The 20,579-nt window shown below is 43.9% G+C and overlaps 1 protein-coding gene across 2 annotated transcripts; it reads left to right on the top strand.

Annotated features, from left to right (window-relative positions):
• Positions 1-11,763: 11,763 nt before the first annotated feature.
• On the top strand, positions 11,764-20,579 carry LOC125402432 (pyrethroid hydrolase Ces2e-like). Of its 2 annotated transcripts, none has more exons than XM_087900291.1 (13): positions 11,764-11,868; positions 12,443-12,653; positions 14,419-14,560; positions 15,226-15,359; positions 15,441-15,699; positions 16,462-16,560; positions 16,821-16,961; positions 17,071-17,154; positions 17,439-17,583; positions 17,969-18,106; positions 18,500-18,572; positions 18,995-19,161; positions 20,338-20,579. In XM_087900291.1, exons 1-13 carry the CDS (start codon positions 11,793-11,795, stop codon positions 20,361-20,363), a joined length of 1,695 nt encoding a protein of 564 aa, XP_087756417.1. In that variant the 5' UTR covers positions 11,764-11,792; the 3' UTR covers positions 20,364-20,579. The 2 variants fall into 2 exon arrangements, with proteins under 2 accessions (XP_087756417.1, XP_087756418.1); XM_087900292.1 differs by having other exon boundaries at positions 18,995-19,199.

Below are 20,579 nucleotides of genomic sequence, written 5' to 3'. Positions count from 1 at the left end.
TGCATGAACAGTTTCTAATATCTGAAGAGGTTTAAAAATGTTATGACTACCAGAATATAAATTAAATGCATAATTTGCAAAAAAAAAAAACCCTGAAATATCACAGCAACACAGCTTGTGCCTCGACTATTTCAGCTGAGGCCAAATCTATTTGCACTACATGTCCCTTACCATCAACAGCATATGGTACTCTTCCAGCTGTGTACAAATTAACATAGCATCTTTTAAGGGATCTTTCACTACAACTTTAGGGAAAAATAAAGGAATATAGTTGTGCAAACTGCAGCAACTGATAAGCTGGGAAAAAGATCATCAACTCATCCTGCAAATTGAGCAAACACAATTGCCCAAGAATCACTATTTTGAAATAACCAATCAGTTGCTTAGTAGAAGGAACATTGATAATAATAGGTTCCCTGCCAAAATATCACCCAGATTTCATCCTGCTCTTCTGTACTAAACAAGCTACTGCTTCAAAATAAGGCATTAATACCTTGACTGGCAAAACGGAAATGTATATCCATATAAGTGAATAATAATAAGTGGATAAGTTTTGCCATAATACCGCTGTAGGAGTAACTTTTGTAAGCAACATATATGCTTGCCAAGGTTGACTATGATTAATATAATGTACCTACTGTTTCAGTATTGCATACTCTACCTATTCCAGTACCTGTCTGGCAGATTCTGTAAGATGTCTGGTATAATCTGGGTCACTCCTCCCCTTAAGAATTTTACTTATGGCTCAAGGTCTCCCATAGGGAATGTTAAATGAGGTCTCAGCTACTGGATATTTCCTAACAACCTCTGAAAATCACTCAGAGTCTGTAAGCTATCCTTCCTGATTTCCAATTTCCAATTCCTGAGGCTTAATTTCTTTAGGGTATAAAATATGACCTAAATATTGGAAAGGTGGGTGCCTTTGCACCTTCTCTGGAGCAACAACTAACCCTCCATAGGTAAGACTATGATGAAGCTGTCCATATATCTCAAGTAAAACCCCATCATTTTTATGGGCAAGCAAGATGTCATTCATAAAATGGATAATATAAGCTTGTGTAAATTGGTATCTAAGATTTCATACAGCCTGAGCCACAAATATCTGACATAATGTAGCCCTGTTTGCCATACCCTGAGGCAAGATGCTCTATTGCTATTTTTGCATTGGCTCTTTAAATTAACTGATGATCCCATCAGTTCTATAATACTGATACTAAATACTAAATGCAAATCTTTGACAATTTTGTGGTGCCAAAGAGATGCTTTAAAAATAATATTTTAAATCTGCAGTATTCTTATGAGTGTCTTTTGGTATAGCTGTTGGAGAAGGCAACCCAGGCTGGAAAGCTCTCATTGGTTACACGGTCTCATTAACTTCCATTAAATTTTGTATTAATCTCCATCTTCGTGATTTCTCTTTAATCACAAAAAGAGGAGAATCCCAGGGGCAATTGGAAAGTGTAATGTGAATGTTATCCAGCTGTTCCTGCGCTAACCGCAGGGCAACTTGTCAATTTTTTTTTTCTGTTAGAGGTCACTGATTTACCCATACAGGCTTGTCATTTTTCCAAATAAATAGGCCTGCATGGAGTACAGACTTTTCAGTGGCCTCTCCTAAAAATACCCTAATCCTGCTCTGGGAGGCCTTTCACTAGGTGTGGTAGGAACAGTCCTTCCTTCATTCTCTTTGTCCAGCCCTTGATTGGGCAACAACCCTTGCTGGAATATCTGATTAGCAATAACTGTGTTGGGGGTATATAAATATACTTCAATTCAGGTCATAATGTCTCAGTGCCACAAATTTACAGGTAAATAAGGTACAATGTATGGCTGAAAAGTTCCTTCATGACCCTCTTCATCTTTCCAGGAAAGCACATTACTATTTTGTTCAGGATTTTGACTTTGACCAATCCCTTGTAACTGTGTGATAGATAGTCTCTGTTTTGGCTATCTAGAAGACCATTGACTGGCAGTTTATAACAGAAAAATCTATACCAATATCTAGAAGACCAGAAAACCTTTTTCCATCTGTAAGCAAAGTTCTGGTTGTTGTTGACTTACAGCCTATAGCCAATAGGCATTCGATGAACCAAATCCATCCTTTGCTCCCTTACCTCCCTTAACTTGGCTTCTAGTTTGCACTGTTGGTAATATAATTGTTCAAGCCTTCCCCCATAATCAGATTGATGACCACCCTAATTGTCATCCTAGTACCTTCATCTAGCAACTGATGGAAGTAGATACAGAGATTCATAGCTAAGCACTGGGCTGAGTGCTTGGAATCCAGTTGAAGAGAGGGAGGAAGTATTTTATGAGCAAAGAGGTCAAGATCATGGTGGGGAAACTCACAGAGATGGCTGACCCAAGCTAGTGGGAGCTCATTGACTCTGGACTGATAGCTGGGGAACCTGCATAGGACCGAACTAGGCCCTCTGAATATGGGTGTCAGTTCTGTAGTTTGGGCAGTCTGTGAGCCCACTGGCAGTGGAACTCAGGGTTTATCCCCAGTGCATGAACTGGCTTTTTGGAGCCCATTTCCTATGAAGTAATAAATTGCTCAACCTTGATACAGAGGGATGGGGGGCATGAAGGGCTTGGTCCTGCCTCAACTTGAGATGCCAGGCTTTGTTGACTCCCCATGGGAGGCCTTACCCTTTCTAAAGAGTGAATGGGGTGTTGAGTAGGGGGAGGTGGGGGCAGCAGGAGGAAGGGAGCGAGGGAGAACTGTGGTTGGTATATAAAATGAAAAAAAACTTTTAAATAAAAATTTTTTTAAATAATATTCTATATTTCCCCCTTTTGTCTAAATAAAAAGAAAGGTCTTAACACTAACATAGTAAAACTATATATAACCAGAATAGTTATTGAGTAAGGATTACATCCACAATGCTCATTCTATTTGTATTTGGCAAATTCCAAAAAAATACTCCATTATTTATCCTATCTTAATGAGTCCAAAGTTTTGTATGTAATTTGCCTTCTGCTATAACTAGGGAAAACTATAACTATAATTATCTAGTCTTCAACTTCATCATAGACCCAGATGATATAGTATTACCTAAGTAAACAAAAAGTGCATTGCAAGAAACTTCCAAAACTGAAAAACAACGGAGACATCTGGCTGCCGGGACAGTCACCCAAGGGTCCCCTGCAATGCCAGAGCACCCATTTTTTGCCTACATTCCCAGAATATCAGGCAGACCCTTCTGTAAAGCAGAAATTTTGAAGTACTGTCCCTTCGTGTTTTGGCAAAGTTCAACGGTCTTTTTCCTTTGTGATGGGTTTCTGTGACCCCAGCTACTCAGAACCTGACACAGAAATATTGCACGAGCCTGGGAGTTACAGAGCAGCTTGGGAAACAGAGCAAGACCTACATCTCATAAACAAAGGCAATCATAAACTTGTAAACAGCAGAAATGTGTGTGGAGTTCTGTGGACCAAGAAAGATAGGGTCGGGCTGCCAGCACATCTACTGTGAGACAAGGACTAGCTGTTCGACACTTCCTGGCCTCCTAGATCACAGACTTTGTTCACAGCATAAATGAAAGAACTGGAGGACCTCGCAGGCTGCTCTGAAGTGCACAGCGGCACTGATGGTGAGCTCTCTTGAGTTCTGCTCCAATAGACAGGGCCTCCCATATGGCCTGCTCAGAGACAAATATGCAGAAATAAAAACTGGTGTATGTTTCTGGGTAGAATTATCCTGGCTCCTTAGTACTTGTCCCATCCCATACCCAATCTCCACTGCCAAGGCTGGGTTCTCCTGCTCCGGATCAGACTAACCTTGTTCTTCCTGATTCCCCTGGAGTAGATGTGGTCTGCTGGGTGTAGTGACTTGCTTATGGAGGAGTATATAGAAGACACTGAGGACTCCAATGGTCTCCAAGTTAAAGTTCCAGGAGATGGTGGCAGACAAGCTAAGTCCCAGGAGATGGTGGCCATGATCCGTGCTCTGTGAGCGAGCAGCACATTTGTGGTGTGAGCACATCTGTAAAGAGGACCAGGTTGGTACGCTAGCTTAGTATTAGAAATTCTTCTCCCTGCCTGATATCACAGGTTCAATACCTAGTACTGCAGAAAAAGAAGAGACCTGATTCCTAGGCAGCATCTCAGAGCCGTGGGTACTAAATGGGTTCTGGGTACCCTGTCTAATGTTTTATCAGGACCCCGAGGACACTCTCATCTAAGTTAATCCTATGTCCAGTGCAAAAGCGTGACATCTTTTCTAGTTAAAGATGAGGAACATGAGGTAGTGATGCTCTGTGACCACACAAACTACTCATGTGCAAAAGCCAGAATCATGATTGAACCCCTGCTCTTGCACCAGCCTTGAAGACTGTGCTCTCCCCAAGCCCCCAATACTCCAACCACTGTGACAACTTCAGGCCAAGGTATCTTGTGTCCTCAGTCCCAGGTCCATGCCCCTGTCTACTTCCATGCCAAGCTCCTCAGAGGCATTAGACCACATCGTGTGAAGACCAGCCTTGAGGGGAAATCACCTTTGTATTTGGAGTCTTCTTCTAGGCAGCAAATGTGAGTCTTTTTTTCATGAGCACGTGAGAGATTACTGGGCTCACTGCCCAGTTACAGAAGCTGAGGCTCTTAGAGAGCCTCTTGCAACCAGAGGTTCTATAGTTCACACACAGCCTAGGACAGTCTAAAACCCAAGGCAGTGCTTCTGTCTAGAGGCCTGAGACAACAGGGTGTGTCACTATTCCAAAGAAGATATTTGAAAGGAATGACTTTTTCTTAGACAATTGCTCTATGACAGAAGGAAGGAAAGCACACTGGCAAGAATGAGCCCAGAAAATCTTCCACGAGAGGCTGGGCCTAGTAAGGGCACGATGGGGAAGAGATCCTGGCAGGTGGGGGTGAACATATCCGGGGCCCAGGGTCAGACTAAACAGGGATGCTAAGTGTGGAGCATAAGCTGGCAGCTGCATGATGTGGGAAGGACCAGACCTTTGTCCTCCTTCTGTCTGCAGGTGACCTCACTGAGGAGGAGCTGCTAGGCAGGACAAGAGTATACTAGACCAACTTTGTATGGCATTACATGTATTAATGGATACCCCTCCCTGATCAAGGGAATCCCCTTCAGGCCTCCCCTTATCTGTGCTGACCTCATCAATATACATGGGTTGGTTCTTCATCACAGGGAACCTCCTCTACAATGCCAGAGCCCACTCAGACAGGAGTCTCTTGTAGATGCTGGTCACTGCTCATCTCCCTATGACTGGCAGGCAGGTAATATTTTGTTATTTTGTCTACATAAGCCTATGTTGAAAAGAAAGGACAAACTGTCCAGATGTCACTACCACATACAGAGCAGACACTGGTGGGAACTTCTTACATCAGGACCTATGCACCTCCAAACCTCTGGGAAAAAATGAAATTTATGCCCTGGCAATGCTGAAGCATGCATGGGCAGCCCATATATAGTGACTCTGTTGAACTTGTCCATATTTGGTTTCATGATCTAAGTTGATGAGGACAAATGACCAAGTCTCTTCCTTAAGAGGGCAGCAGATCTCATCATAGATGGCTGTGAGCTATGATATGGACTTGAACTCAGGACCTTTGGAAAAGTAGGCAGTGCTCTTAACTGCTGAGCCATCTCTCCAGCCTAGAATGTTCTACTCACTGTCCTGATCCAAATTAAGAAGTGAGGCTTTGGTTCATTAGGTCTCAAAATGGCCAATGCCTCACTCTGTTGGGAATTCCCAAAGTAAAGGCTGCCTCGTTGGTCCTTGTTTGGCCAGGACACACAATAATGCAGATGGACATTCAACCAGCTGTGGGGCATGCTCTGAAAGCCTCTGGATGGAGTTCTCTATTCAGACCCTGCCCTAGAACATCCTGGAACTAAAGGAGGCTGAGAACAACCACGTGGAGCTATAGCATGTTATACCTGATTTGGGGTGTACTGAGCCAAGGTGGGTCAGCCTTTGCTGCCCAAACACACTGAAGAGACAGGACTAACTGTATTTCATGCATCCATGCCCTCCTTCATCAGTCTATTCACCCAACACTTTTGAGGAGCCCCTGTTTGCTTCTTGTTCCAACCCTGCCTGGGCCCTGACTTGTTTCACACCTCAATGCGCCCATGACAATGTGCATGTGTGAACCCCAGTGAGTGCCAACTTTCTCTGCACCCCACTGGACCTGTGCCTCTTCCTCCCTTCTTCACCTCATCTCCTTCCTGTCCTTTTCTCCTCTTTTCCAAGGTCCAGACATTCTCAAATAAAGCAGCTGCCCTGGGGATTGGTGAGCACATTTACACTGGACAATAAAATTGTGTTGCTCTCAGCTCTTAGTAACTGTGAGTTTCTGTGACATTTAATCTTGTTTGTCAACTTGGTAACATCTGGTATCAACTAAGAGATACACTTCTGGGTGGGTCTCAGAGGGTATTTCCAGAAGTTTTACCCGAGGGAATGAAAACTTCCTCCATAGTACAGTGCACCTTTTGATTGTATCCTAGTTATAAGGAGGTGTAAGGAAAAACCAGTATTTCAACCCTACCTACCTTTCCAGTGTGTCCATCTCTGTTGCTGCTGCCGCCTTTAGCCTTCGATGTGGGATGAAGACCAGCAATTCTTTAGGAATGTTCCAGAACTTCAGTACCAGATTGAAACTGAGATTAATGAATGGGGCAGAAGCTGGGGTTCTTAGGGTCTCCAGACTACATGTAGTCTTTGTTAGAGTGTCCAGCCCCTATCATACAAAGCCATTCTAGTAAATCCCCCTTTATAACAAATGCACACTCCTTTAATTCTTTTCATCTAGAGATCCCTGTGTCCGTCTTAGGGTCTTCCTTGTTAACCTAGCTTCCCTGGAGCTGTGGGTTGTAGTCTGCTTATCCATCTAGCATTCACTTATTGTGAGAACATACCATGTTTGTCTTTCTGAAACTGGGTTAGCTCACTCGGGTTGATATTTTTCTAGTTTCATCAATCTGTCTTCAAATTTCATAATGTTTCTTACCACTGAGTAATGCTACATTGTGTAAATGTACCACATTTTCTTTATCCATTCTTTGGTTGAGGGGTAACTAGGTTGTTTCCAGGTTCTGACTGTTAGGAATCATGCTGCTGTGAACATTGTTGAGCAAGTGTCCTTGTGGTATGATTGAGCATCCTTTGGGTATATTGCCCATGAGTGGTATCACTGGGTCTTGAGGTAGATTGATTCCCAATTTTCTGAGAAGTTACTATATCAATTTCCAAAGTGGCTGTACAAGTTTTCACTCCCACCAGCAATAGAGGAGTGTTCCACTTACTCCAAATCCTCTCCGGCAGAAGTTGTCCTCAGTGTTTTTGATGTTAGCCGTTCTGACAGGTGTAAGATGGTATCTCAGAGATGTTTTGATTTGCATTTCCCTGATGATTAAGGATGTTGAACAATTCCTTCAATGTCATTTAGCCATTTGAGATTCTTCTGTTGAGAATTCTCTTTATATCTGTACCACATTTTTAATTGGATTATTTATTATTTAGATGTCTAATCTCTTGAGTTCTTTGTATATTTTGGAGCTCAGCCCTCTGTCTGATGTGGGGTTGGTGAACATCTTTTCCCATTCTGTAGGCTGTTATTTTGTCTTAATTACCGTGTCCTTTGCCTTTCATCAGTTTTAAAAGGTTCCATTTATTTTTCGTTGCTCTCAGTGTCTGTGCTGCTGGGGTTAATATTTAGGAAGTGGTCTCCTGTGCCAATGTGTTCAAGTGTACTTCCCACTTTTTTTTCTGTTAGGTTCAGTGTAAAGTGATTTATGTTGAGGTCTTTGGTCCACTTGGATTTGAGTTTTGTGAATGGTGATAGATATGGACCTATTTGTAATCTTCTACATAATGACATTCAATAACTCAGTATTTCAAGAATAGCCTATTTGTACAGGAGGGAGTGGAAACTGCAATTGAGATGTAAAATAAATGAAAAAATTAATTAATAAAAAGTGCAAAAAATAGTTCATTTGGTAATGGAGCACTGCATCTCAATAATATATATTACATATGTAAATAAGTGTGTGTGTGCGTGTGTGTGTGTGTTAAACTATTTAGTTTATAAACAAATGAAATGTGTTCAGTTTTAGAAACAAAGAAGTCCAGAGTCAAGATTCCAGTAGATGTGTTGGGTAACAAAGGCCAGCTCTCTGGACCAGAGATCTTACCTCGTGTTCTTAATATAAACAGTGGTACACATGATGTGACAACCTCCTACCAGCCCCAACTCTTTTACCTTTTTATTGTTTTTATTGTGCTATACATTTTTTCCCCACTACCTTCCCTTCCTCCTCTCTACCCTGTTATTCTCTCCCAGAATCCCCATGCTCCCAATTAACTCAGGAGATAATGTCTTTTTCTACTTCCCATGAAGATTATATCCATGTATGTCTCTCTTAGGGTCCTCTTTGTTTTCTATGTTCTCTGGGATTGTGAATTGTAGACTGTTTTTTCTTTGCTTTATATCTCAAAGCCGCTTATGAGTGAGCACCTATTATATTTGTTTTTCTGGGTCTGGGTTACCTCATTCAATGTGTTTTTTTCTCTAGACCCATCCATTTGCCTGCAAATTTCAAGATGTCATTTTTTTACCGCTGAGTAGTACTCCATTGTGAACCATATTTTCTTTATCCATTCTTTGGATGAGGGGCATTTAGGTTGTTTCCAGGTTCTGGTTATTATAATAATCCTGCTATGAACATAGTTCAGCACATGTCCTTGTGGTATGAATGAGTTGCCTTTGGCTATATATTCAACAGTGGTATTGCTGAGTCTTGGGGTAGATTATTTTCTAATTTTTTGAGAAATCGTCATACTGATTTCCAAAGTGGCTACACAAGTTTGCAATCCCACAAGCAATGGAGGAGTGTTCTTACCCCACATCTTCTCCAGTACAAGCTGTCATCAGTGTTTTTTATCTTGGCTATTCTGACAGGTGTAAGATGGAATCTCAGAGTTGTTTTGATTTGCATTTCTCTGATGACTAAGGATGTTGAGCATTTCCTTAAGTGTCTTTCAACCATTTTAATTTCCTCTGTTGAGAGGTCTCTGTTTAGGTCTGTACCCCATTTTTTTAAATTGGGTTATTTGTTCTTTTGATGTCAAGTTTCTTGAGTGAGTTCTTTATATATTTTGGAGATCAAACCTCTGTCTGATGTGGGGTTAGTGAAGATCTTTTCCCATTCTGTAGGCTGTCGTTTTGTCTTTTTGACCGTGTCCTTTGCTTTACAGAAGCTTCTCAGTTTCAGGAGGTCTCATTTATTAATTGTTGCTCTCAGTATCTGTGTTACTGGGGTTATATTTAGGAAGTGGTCTCCTGTGTCAATGCGTTCAAATGTATTTCCCACTTTCTCTTCTATGAGGTTCAGTGTGTTTGGCTTTATGTTGCGGTCTTTGATCCATTTGGACTTGAGTTTTGTGCATGGTGATAGATACAGATCTCTTTGCCTTCTTCTACATGTTGATATCCAGTTTTGCGAGCACCATTTGTTGAATATGTTCTTTTTTCCATTTTATATTTTCAGTTTCTTTGTCAAAAATCAGGTATTTGTAGGTGTGTGGATTGATATCTAAGACTTCAGTTTCCATTGGTCCTCATGTCTGTTTTTATGCCAATATCAGGCTGTTTACATTACTGTAGGTCTATAGTAGAGTTTGAAGTCAGAGATGGTGATGCCTCCAGAAGTTCCTTTATTGTATAGGATTGCTTTTGGCTATCCTGTGTTTTTAGTTTTTCCATATGAAGTTGAGTATTGTTCTTTTGAGGTCTGTGAAGAATTTTCCTGTAATTTTGATGGGCATTGCATCGAATCTGTAGATTGCTTTTGGCAAGATTGCCATTTTCACTATGTTTATTCTTCCTACTCAAGAGCATGCAGCCCCAACTCTTAATTTCATATTGGGTTGCAACATACAAAACAACTTAGATGACACCTATAAATGGCACTCAAGTCAATCAACTATGCCTTTTCCAAGTGGTAAGTGGTACAATTTTTTTTAAATGAGAAGTGATCTGGATATATTCATTAGTCCCTCAAGGCTGAAAAAGTGTATAAAATGTATTTGTGTGAATGTGTGTGTGTGTGTGTGTGTGTGTGTGTGTGTGTCTGTGGGGAGTCTATGAGAGTTTGGGGGGACTATGTGGGGAGGAGTTCTGGGTCTGTGTTCCTGTCCTACTAAGTTTTGTTCTTATTACCAGGAACTGAAAATGCTATGAAATGCATATTTGCATACTTAGTGTATCTATGAATATGTGTCTGTGGAGTGTGTCCTGGAAGTAGTGTGATATCAGAAGGTCAAAAAATGTCCAGCAGAAGAGACACCTATTCCCTGTCCCTGAGCGTATTTGTCCCCCAGACCTCCTGGATTCTTGTGACACTCCTACAATTTCATCTCCTGTGGCTTCATTTTCATTCTTACCTTATCTTTGTCACTAATACAATTAGTGTCACTTTATGCCATTTTATGAAGGTGACAAAATTGCCCCTGGGTTCTCCCAGCATCTCATTTGATTTCAGAACCGAAGTAGGGGAAGCACCTGGCAGGAAGGGCTGGGACCACAGATTGCACAAGGTGCGTTTTAAGCACAATATTGAATCAAAGGTAGGCATTGCAAATTGGCAGAGCAGGAGAAGCCGTGACTGTTTTATGTCAGAGATGCCAGAAAGGAACCAAGGAGGAAGTCCTGCTGTGCCAGGCTTTGGGTCCCTTGACTGTTGTGGGCTGGAAAGTTAGAACCAAGGTCAGGTCTCAGAGGATAATAAAGGCTGTCTGACTTGGATCATCACACCACTTCCTCCAGGAAATCAAACTGAGCTCTATGGGAACTCCTGATCCTGTACTCACTGATGCAGCTCACCAGGGTTCTCTATGATTCTGGAACTCCCATTGATAGACCCTTGTCTCCAGCTTTTCACATGCCCTAAGAGCCAAGACGGTCCCCAGTGATGGAGACATCAGTGCCTCATGAAATGTCATCAAGTCGGGGAAATGGGTAAGATGCTTAAGTGAGTAAGGAGGCTTCCAGCAAAATCTGAAAACCTGAGTTGGAACCCCCATACCTACAGGGTGGAAGGAGAGAACTGACTCCCAGAAGTTGCCTTTGACCCTCACATGCATGTCATGGCATGTGAGTATCCCTGCATACACACATACAATTAATTGTCATTAAATGTATAAACAAACAAATAAGAAAAAACCATTAAAAAGAGTTTTCCAAGTGCATAAAGGACTTTGAGGTTGATCTGCAAAGGAACTGGCCGCTGGAGGAGAGACAATATGAAAGAGCCACGATCTATGAGGAGGAATCCATGTAGGTCCTGTGATAACTATAAAGACCACATTCTGAGCTCCATCTCCACATTCCCTCCATCTGTGGCATCTTCGGTATTTACCTACCTGGAGAAGCCCTCCTGGCTTTTCCTGTTACAGCGCTCTGTTCCCTGGCCTCCACCACAGCACTGACACCTGCCCAGCGAATACAAGGACTGTGATCATGGTGAATCAAGGTTTGAGAACAGGGTTTCTGGTATTCCAGAATCCATGGCTTCTGCAATACAGTTGTCTTTCCAGGACAAAGAGCAGGAACTGCAGAAGTGTATTTTCCCTGGCTGTTGGTCACTGGCTCCTGTCACTTCTGCCTTTAGTTCTCAGGAAGTTAAAACTTTGCCCCCACCCCTACAGGTTCTCCCACCTGCATTCCTTCTGGTCCTGTCTGGGCAGTATATATAATCTCCTTTGGGTTGTTGACACTGTCAGTCTGGGACAGAACAGTCTCAGGCCTGGGAGCCTGTCATGCCGCTGTACAGACTTCCTGGCTGGCTGGATGCTGTGGCCTGTGGACTCCTGATTACCCTCCTCCATGTGCAGGGTGAGACTCCTTAAGTGACAATGGGGACCTGGATCAGTTCCATCAGAGGCTGAGCTTGCAGGAGGAAGGCAGCAGGGAGGGAGGCGCTCACAGAGATGACAGACAAAAGTACGAGAATGTGTGCCACCCCAGGCCTCCACCAAACCCACAGAGTGAGCACTTAGCACGCAGAGGGTCAGAGATGCCTAGGTTACTGCAGACTGAGGAGCCAGGCCAGTGTGAGGGGCTCTGTGGAGCTGAGGTCAGGAGAAGAGCCAAAGGGGCGTTTCCCACCTCCGTGTGTGCTTATCACTATTCCTAACTTTGGGTAATAATAACAATAAGACCTTCATGCTACCAAATGGCTCTCAGTGTGTGACCTCTTTGGCAGAAATGCTCTGGCACCCTTCAAAAGGGAAATGGGGAAGACTCCTGGTCCTGAGGGTTAGAGAAATTCCTGCACTCACACCCCACAGCTGAACTAGGAGGTCCTGGGTTCCCTTTCTGTGTGCCCTTGTAACAAGGAGGTGAGAACTCCCACAATCTATGGCAGCTGATTGCACAAAACTAACCCTGGTGGCATCTCTCCACACAGGTCAGGACTCACCAGAGGCTAACCCCATCAGAAACACACGTGCAGGAAAAGTCAGAGGCAGCCTTGTCTATGTGAGGGACACCAAAGTTGGTGCCCACAGATTCCTGGGAATTCCCTTTGCCAAGTCACCTGTAGGATCACTGCGCTTTGCACCCCCTGAAGCCCCTGAACCATGGAGTGGTGTGAGAGATGGGACCTTGCAACCGGCCATGTAAGTTCTGTACCCAGAGAATGTCAAGCCCTGGGGTGAACAGTTGCTCTGAGCTCTGAGCCATGCTGAAGTCTTTCTTCCATCTCAGCTCCACAACGGTTCTCTGCCTATTCTGAGGGGCATCTCCCAGGCATTTTTCAATGAATGTGGTAAGGATTAGAGAGGAACAACTGTGCCAGGCTCCTGGGTCAGAGCTTGGCATCTGTAGGGATTTAGCTCCAGGTACTGCAGTGAGAACGGTATCCAAACCGGTCCCAGAATCAGACTGTGCCAAGTGAACTCTCTAAAGTGGAGGAGGTCTGTGGGCAAAGTTCATTGTATTTATATTAAGCAATAAGCATTATGTTTGGCATCATGCGCTACAAATCTCTCAGGAGGGCAGCAGTACTTGGCAAACCTACCCTGCACGGTCACTGCAGTAACACACAAGGGTAAGTGCCATTGTCCAAGGAACAAGTATAGAAGCTTACACTGGAGAATACGTAGGAAAAAGAGGTTCTCTGAGTGTCTGGACAGGGGATGAAGGGACAGCATTGCCCATTACTTCCCACAGTTCCATTGTAGACACAGCACCCAAATGCCCAAATGCTTTACTTTCATTTCTTGTTGCTGTAATGAAAACCCCCTGACAAAACCAGCTTAGAGGAGGAAGGATTTACCACAGGTCACAGTTCTGGTTATAATCGTCATGGGGGTGGGGTCTTTTGGAAAGACCACAGTGAGGATGGTCACATCACATGTATAATTGGGAAGAGGGAGTAAAGAACTCATGGGTGCCTCTAATGCTCAGCTCACCTTTCTATTCATACAGTACAGGGGTCCCTTGCTAGGGAATGGCGCCGCCCACAATAAACAAGTATTCCTTCTACAGTTGATGTAATCAAGATAACCCCACAGGCCAACCTGGTCTAGACGATCCTTCCTGGAGACTCTAGTACCGTTGTGTTGAGTCAGTAATCAAAACCAACCATCACAACAAATATTAGATAGTATGGGGAGAGAGGTGAATGTCACTACAAGCAGTTGAACATCTCCATAGAGAATCTAAGAAGTCTCAACAATCCAATCTCATTTAGGGATCCCCCACTCCACTTGAGACCTCCCTGGAAATCTGGATTCCCCCCTCCAGCCTCCACAGAGTCAGTAGACTTTACCTTGATAGGAAGAGACTGTGGAGAGAGATTGTGTGTAAAGGACATCACAAGGAAGCAGGCATCGAGGATAACTGAAAAAAAAATCCAAACTAAGGGCCTGCTTTTTTTCGAGATTATAATATAATTACATCATTTCCCCTTTCTTTTCTTCCTATGTATCCCTCCTTGGTCTCTTTCAAATTCATTTATTCTTTTGTTACTGATTGTTCTTACATAAATATATGTAATGTATATATGCATATTTATTCCTAAATATAACCTGCTTAGTCTGTATGCTATGTATGTATGTATGTATGTATATGTGTGTGTGTGTGTGTGTGTGTGTGTGTGTGTGTGTGTAATTTGGTTGACCATTTAGTATTGAGTGCACTTCCCTAGGGAAGACATTTTGTCTCCCTCTGAGCATCCCTTAGTTGCCTGTAGTTCTTTGTGTAGGGCTGAGCGGTCTTCACCTATCAACTTCAGGATGTCTACTGATGTCATTCCGATTCAGCTCATGTTTAGGCCTCAGTGTTGGTGAGACCTTGTGGGTGTGTCTTCTGATATTACTAGGAGACACAGGTGTTGATCACTGAACATCCCTTGGGATCAGCGTCTATCTTTGTCCCCAGGTGTCTACAAAATGATGATATAATGAATTTAGAGGGTCTGAAGAAGATAAAGCTGATCATGCCTCCCATCTCTATGTCTGAGGACTGCCTGTATCTCAACGTCTACACACCAGCACATGCCCACAACGGCTCTAACCTGCCTGTGAGAGTTGGGCTATGGTCAACAGGGTGGGGGTGGAGATTTCTTTCCTAGGAAAATGAGAAAGGAGAAAATCAACCTAAGTTCTATTGCATTGTAGATCCTGACAAGAGGGCTTTCCATAGTGGGTCCAAGAATATTTTCAGCCATGCTGAACAACCTAAGTCATGGGTATGGGTCACAAAGTACTGGAAATCTGAGAGGTCACGGGCTGTGTTCCAGGCATTAACTCTGGACTCACTCAACAAACTTGAGCCCTAGAAACCCAGGCAGGTGTCCGAGGGATGAACATTGAGATAAGTCAAATTCCCAGCTTTGGGATAGTGGTTGTGCCAATGAGATTTGGTGATTCTTTGGATGCATAATCAGGAAAAACTCTTATGGAGACACCTTTTCCACACTTTTGAGGAGCCTGAGACTGACAGTGACATCACACTGGATTTAAATCAGTTCATCTAAGCTGAGATTCCTGGTGTAGCAACGAGGCTTGAAAAGATGAGGATGAGACTGTGTTCCTCACCTGTGGCCTGGGTCTAAGATACTGAGGAGTCCTGTGTGTGTTTAGCTGCACACAGAAACTGTTAGAAAGCAGTCCCTAATCTAGAAGGCAGTCCCACTTGAGCTTGTGCCCGACCAAAGCCTCATGGCATCTCTTCTTATTTTTCTAGGTGATGGTATGGATCCATGGTGGTGCACTGATTATAGGCATGGCTTCCTGGTATGATGGATCCAAGCTGGCGGCCACTGAAGATGTGGTGGTGGTCAATATCCAGTACCGTCTGGGTGTCCTGGGATTCTTCAGGTGAGACTAGGGCTGGGGTGAACAATGGCAGTTGAGAAGAACCTAGACAGCCCTTTGATCCATGTCCCTTCCACTTCTCAGCACTGGAGACCAGCACGCCAGAGGCAACTGGGGCTTCTTAGACCAAGTGGCCGCCCTACGCTGGGTCCAGCAGAACATCGCCTACTTTGGAGGCAACCCTGACCAGGTCACCATTTTTGGCGAGTCTGCAGGTGGCATAAGTGTGTCTTTCCATGTTGTATCCCCCATGTCCCAAGGACTCTTCCACAGAGCCATCATGCAGAGCGGGGTGGCCCTGCTGCCTCGCCTTATCTCTAACACTTCTGAGATGGTCTTCACGGTAAGTGTTCTCCATCACCCCAGCCCTAACTCTCTGCCTTATCCCTGAGCCTCTGGTACTCTGTACTCTGTACAGTGGAAGACAACGACCATGGGAAATGGCTTCTTTCCAATAACTTCTAAGAGGCTCAAGGATTAAAATCCACTTTTATCTACTTTATACATGCTGAATACATCATGTGGCTAGCAAAGCTGCTCCCAGAAACTTCCATCTTCAGCATAAACAAGTGCGCATGGTGTGGGGAGACGATTCAGTGGGTGAGAGAGCCTGCTTTGTCAGTGTGAGGAACTGAATTCAAATCCCCAAAAGCCACGTAAGGCTAGATGTGACAGTATTTATTTGCAACCCCAGTGTTCCTATGGTGAGGTGGGTGGCAGAGATGGGAGTGCTCTAAAAGTCAACTGCATTGGTGTAGGAAGCAGCAAACAGGAGGCCCTGTCTCAAACAAGGAAGAAGATACCCAATGCTATCCAAGCTTGTCCTCTAACTTTCACAGGCAAACTGTGGCACACAGTACACATTGTCACACAGGAACACATACACACAAAAAAACCCCACAAAAACACACAGATAGAATGATCTCCTTCCCAGTTGACAACTCTGAGCAACAGGAAAAATGGGAATAATTTTACACCATGCTGTAATCCATGCAAAACACATGATATGATGCAATATTTAAGGACAGTGGTACCCACTTGGAGCTGCTTAGATACTGCTCCCTGTCAGGGAGGATGAGCCAGCTCACATCTGCTCCCATTACAGATGGTGGCAAAGCTATCTGGTTGTGCAACTTCGAACTCAAAGGGCCTGGTGCACTGTCTTCGAGACAAAAGTGAAGCAGAAATTCTGGCAATTAACAAGGTTGGCTCAATTGTGTGACTGCTAAGATAGGAGACAACTGGGTGTGTAACTCACTACTCTGGACAAACTACTCTTTCTGCTTGGCTTGGCATCCTTGTAGTCCTGTGTTCAAAATGAACACCTACATAAGCTAATTTAAATGTAGGGACTCTTAAGGGGTGAGGTGGGAGAGGTGTTGTGGGGATGACCGTCCTGAGACAAATTAGGGAGGGAAATGACGGAGAATACTCGTGTGTGTACTGACCTTGCATGTCCCTCAGGCCTTCAGGATCATCCCTGCTGTGGTGGATGGAGAGTTCCTACCCAGGCATCCTCAGGAACTGTTGGCCTCTGCTGATTTTCACCCTGTCCCCAGCATCATTGGTGTCAACAATGATGAGTATGGCTGGATTCTCCCACTGGTAAGGCCCAGTTCTAATCTCTTATTGCCTGGAGTCTTATATGGTGAGCTTAGAGACTCACAAATCCATATCCATCCCACTTCAAACTCAAATACTCTCCACATCCCAGATCTTCAACACTTCCCAGACGTTAAAGAAAATAACCAGAAGTACCCTGCGGGCTATTCTGAAGGGCACAATAGCAGAACAGTTGGTGAGAATCTTTGAGACCTGCCCCATTGAGAAGTCTTCTCAATATCCTGTTCAGAGAGCATCCCTAGAAGTGTTAAATATCTCTCTCTCTTTCTCTCTCTCTCTCTCTCTCTCTCTCTCTCTCTCTCTCTCTCTGTGTGTGTGTGTGTGTGTGTGTGTGTGGCCGGTTGGGGTCACTCAGACCTTTCCCCTATACCTGACCTCATCTGCTTTCCCCACCCTAAGGATGTAGTATAGATATCCTTGTGCTTACCTAACCGCATTCATCCTGATCTCCCGGTGTAGATGCTGCCTCCTGAGTGTAGCGACCTGATAATGGAAGAGTACATGGGGGACACTGAGGACCCACAGACCCTCCAAATACAGTTCAGAGAGATGATGGGAGATTTCATGTTTGTGATCCCTGCACTCCAAGTAGCACATTTTCAGCGTGAGTACATCTGTAACAAGATCAAGGGAAGAAACTCAGACAGTGGGTCCCAGGTGAGCTCTGTAATATCCAGCCTTGACCTGTGTCTGAATCAGATCTCTGGTTCCAAACAACTGAGAGTCTTTATCTAGTAAATCCTTATATAGTGCGTAAGAGAATGATGTCTTCTCTGGGTGCAGCTGAGTGACTTGCGCAAATTTCCCCTGGGGAGGGCGGAGTCATCATTTAACATCGGACTTTCCCACAGAAAATGCCCCAGGCTGGGACTCCACACTCAACTGTTGTCATTCCAGATAACTTGAGACCAACTTACCTTGTCATCCAATGTGGGTCAGGGTTGTGTGAGGCAAGCTGAACTTATGTCACAATGTGTTCTTGCCCTCAGGTTTCCGTGCCCCTGTCTACTTCTATGAGTTTCAGCACCGGCCCAACTTTTTCAAGGACTTCAAACCACGGCATGTAAAGGCTGACCATGGTGATGAGGTTTTCCTTATCTTTGGATCCTTCTTCTGGGGTGTCAAAAGTGAGTCTCTCTTGCTTTCCATGAATAGAATGGAGAACCATGTTTGGACCTGAAGGATAGCTGGGTTTTGAGTCCAGTTTAGGAGTTCAAGACTCTGGGAAAAGCAAGATCAAGCACGTACTATCTCACAGCTTAAAAACCTACTCTTGGTCTGGATATTTCTTAATTTCGCTTGTGCTAGAGGAAATGAGGGTTCGCTGGCTCATAATTTAGTCTTGGGACATTTACTTAGACAACCAAATGGAACTTAGATGTTGAGTTATAAGGGAGGGAGGAAGGGAGCATGAAGCTAGAATTCAGTTTTAGGCTACAGCTGGCACGGTGAATATGAGGCATGAATGGAGCAGCTACATTAAATGGCTGGGATCTGTACCCTTGCCCTCTCACCTCCAGTTGACCTCACTGTAAAGGAGAAGCTGCTGAGCAGGAGAATGATGAAGTACTGGGCCAACTTTGCACGATACGGGTAAGAAGATGCTCTTCCCTCAACCTCCTAAGGGTTGGGTCTCCATCTAGGGACCCATTTGTGGTGGTGATCACATTAGCATGCAGAAATCCTTCATATGATAGAGTCCTCTGTACCCAAGGTACTCTGAGATAGACAGTTTGTAGGTGTTGGCCACTGGTCATTGCACAGTGAGCTATGGATGGGTCACAGTACTGTGGTACTGTTCTTTAGATCTTGCCTCTGAGAAGGTGGCACAAAACAGGCCAAGTAGCCTTATTCCACATGGAGTGGAAACTAGTGGGTCACACTTGTATTCCTAAATCAGGACATCTGCCTCATCAGTTACCTGGTCTGCTTAGTCCACTTCCCTGACTCAATTGGAAGATCCAGTCTTAGAAAGAAATTGACCTCACTCTTCTCTGTTGGTGGCATATCCACAGGAATCCCAACAGTGAGGGTCTACCCTACTGGCCTCTATCAGACCAAAATGAGCAGTACCTGCAGCTTGACCTCCAGCCTGCTGTGGGCCGAGCCCTGAAAGCCAGAAGGCAACGGTTCTGGACCAAGACTCTGCCCCAGAAGATCCAGGAGCTAAAAGGGGCTCATGGTAAAAACAAGGATGTGTAATGTCCAATGTAAGGAAAGGTAGGCGAACTTCGGTAAAGCTGAGGATAGCTTGAGGTTTTCACAGCCCATTTAGAAGCCTGCATTGATTCCAACATTCATGTAACCATAAATGTCCATAGTTGTCCATTTTGACAACACATATGACAAACACTCTACTTGTCATTCCTTACTCAAAATGCTAGACAAACTTTTATTAGACATAGTCCATACAGACTCTCATAGAAGTGCGGGTGTGTAAGCTCCAAAGTGCACCCATCTTCTTTCACACTCCTCTGGTACTAGACTCCTTTCTCCTATCCTCGCCTTACCTTATCTTTATCCTTTCTTTTCTTCCCAAGAAGAAAACTCAGAAACTGTGGGCAATGTTGTCTACACAGGGTGGACATTTCCAAAACCCAACCCTTTTCTCAGCAAGTCCTATGTTTCCACATATTTATAAGTGCCCAGTGAAAATGTGGTTACCCTAAGTCCTAAGTTGTCTTTCTAAGTTCAAGCTGCTGTTCCAGTCAGATCATGAACTGATACAGATATTGTGATGGGTGTCTGTGACCCCAGCTACTCAGAACCTGAGACAGGAATATTGCGTGAGCCCAGGAGTTACAGAGCAGCTTGGAAAACAGAGCAAGACCTACATCTCATAAACAAAAGCAATCATAAACTGTGTGACTTGTAAACAGCAGAAATGTAGGTGGAGTTCTGTGGACCAAAAAAGATAGGGTCGGGCTGTCAGCACATCTACTGTGAGACAAGGACTAGCTGTTTGGCCCAAAGATTACACCCTGTGTCCTCTGCAGTTAGAATGTACAAACTATGCCACTCTGGGACTTCTATGGGTCTCAATTCTGAACATCAGCACTTTAGGAATTAGGCTTCTGCAAATGAGTTTGAGCCACACAGGTTTTCAGAGTTCAGCTTCTAGACCTCTCTGACATCAGCCACTGAGCCTGCCAGTCTCTGGAAACCTCTGTGTAGATTGTCTCTATAAAGAAAATCTCATCTATTTCCTTCACAAATTGCAAATGGTCCGCTTTTATGAGAAGCTGACTTGACATGTTCATAAACACCTCATGCTGAATCAGGAGAGGGGGTGACCAGAAGGTTCAGGTAGGCTTCCTCTAATAATAAATTTGCTCTTATTCCTTGTATGTATTTGCAGACACTGTGAAGCCCACACTTGTATGAGCATATGGCATAAGTGAAGATCTTCTGCTGTGGTGTGTATCATGAATGTGAGATGTGGGAGGTAGGAATGTACGCACATGTCTAGCCAAAGAGATTCCTGTCCATGACATCCTGACTGCTGGCTTCACCATGTACATGGAGTTCCTTCCATTTTTAAGAAATTCTTCCATTATTATATAATAATAATAATATTAATAATCCATTATTAAGAAACTT

This window comes from Myodes glareolus, chromosome 22 (assembly GCF_982192425.1).
Source record: "Myodes glareolus chromosome 22, mMyoGla1.1, whole genome shotgun sequence".
Taxonomy (NCBI): Eukaryota; Metazoa; Chordata; class Mammalia; order Rodentia; family Cricetidae; genus Myodes; species Myodes glareolus.
Note: the sequence above shows the minus strand (reverse complement) of the source record. Positions and strands in the feature narration are given on the sequence as shown.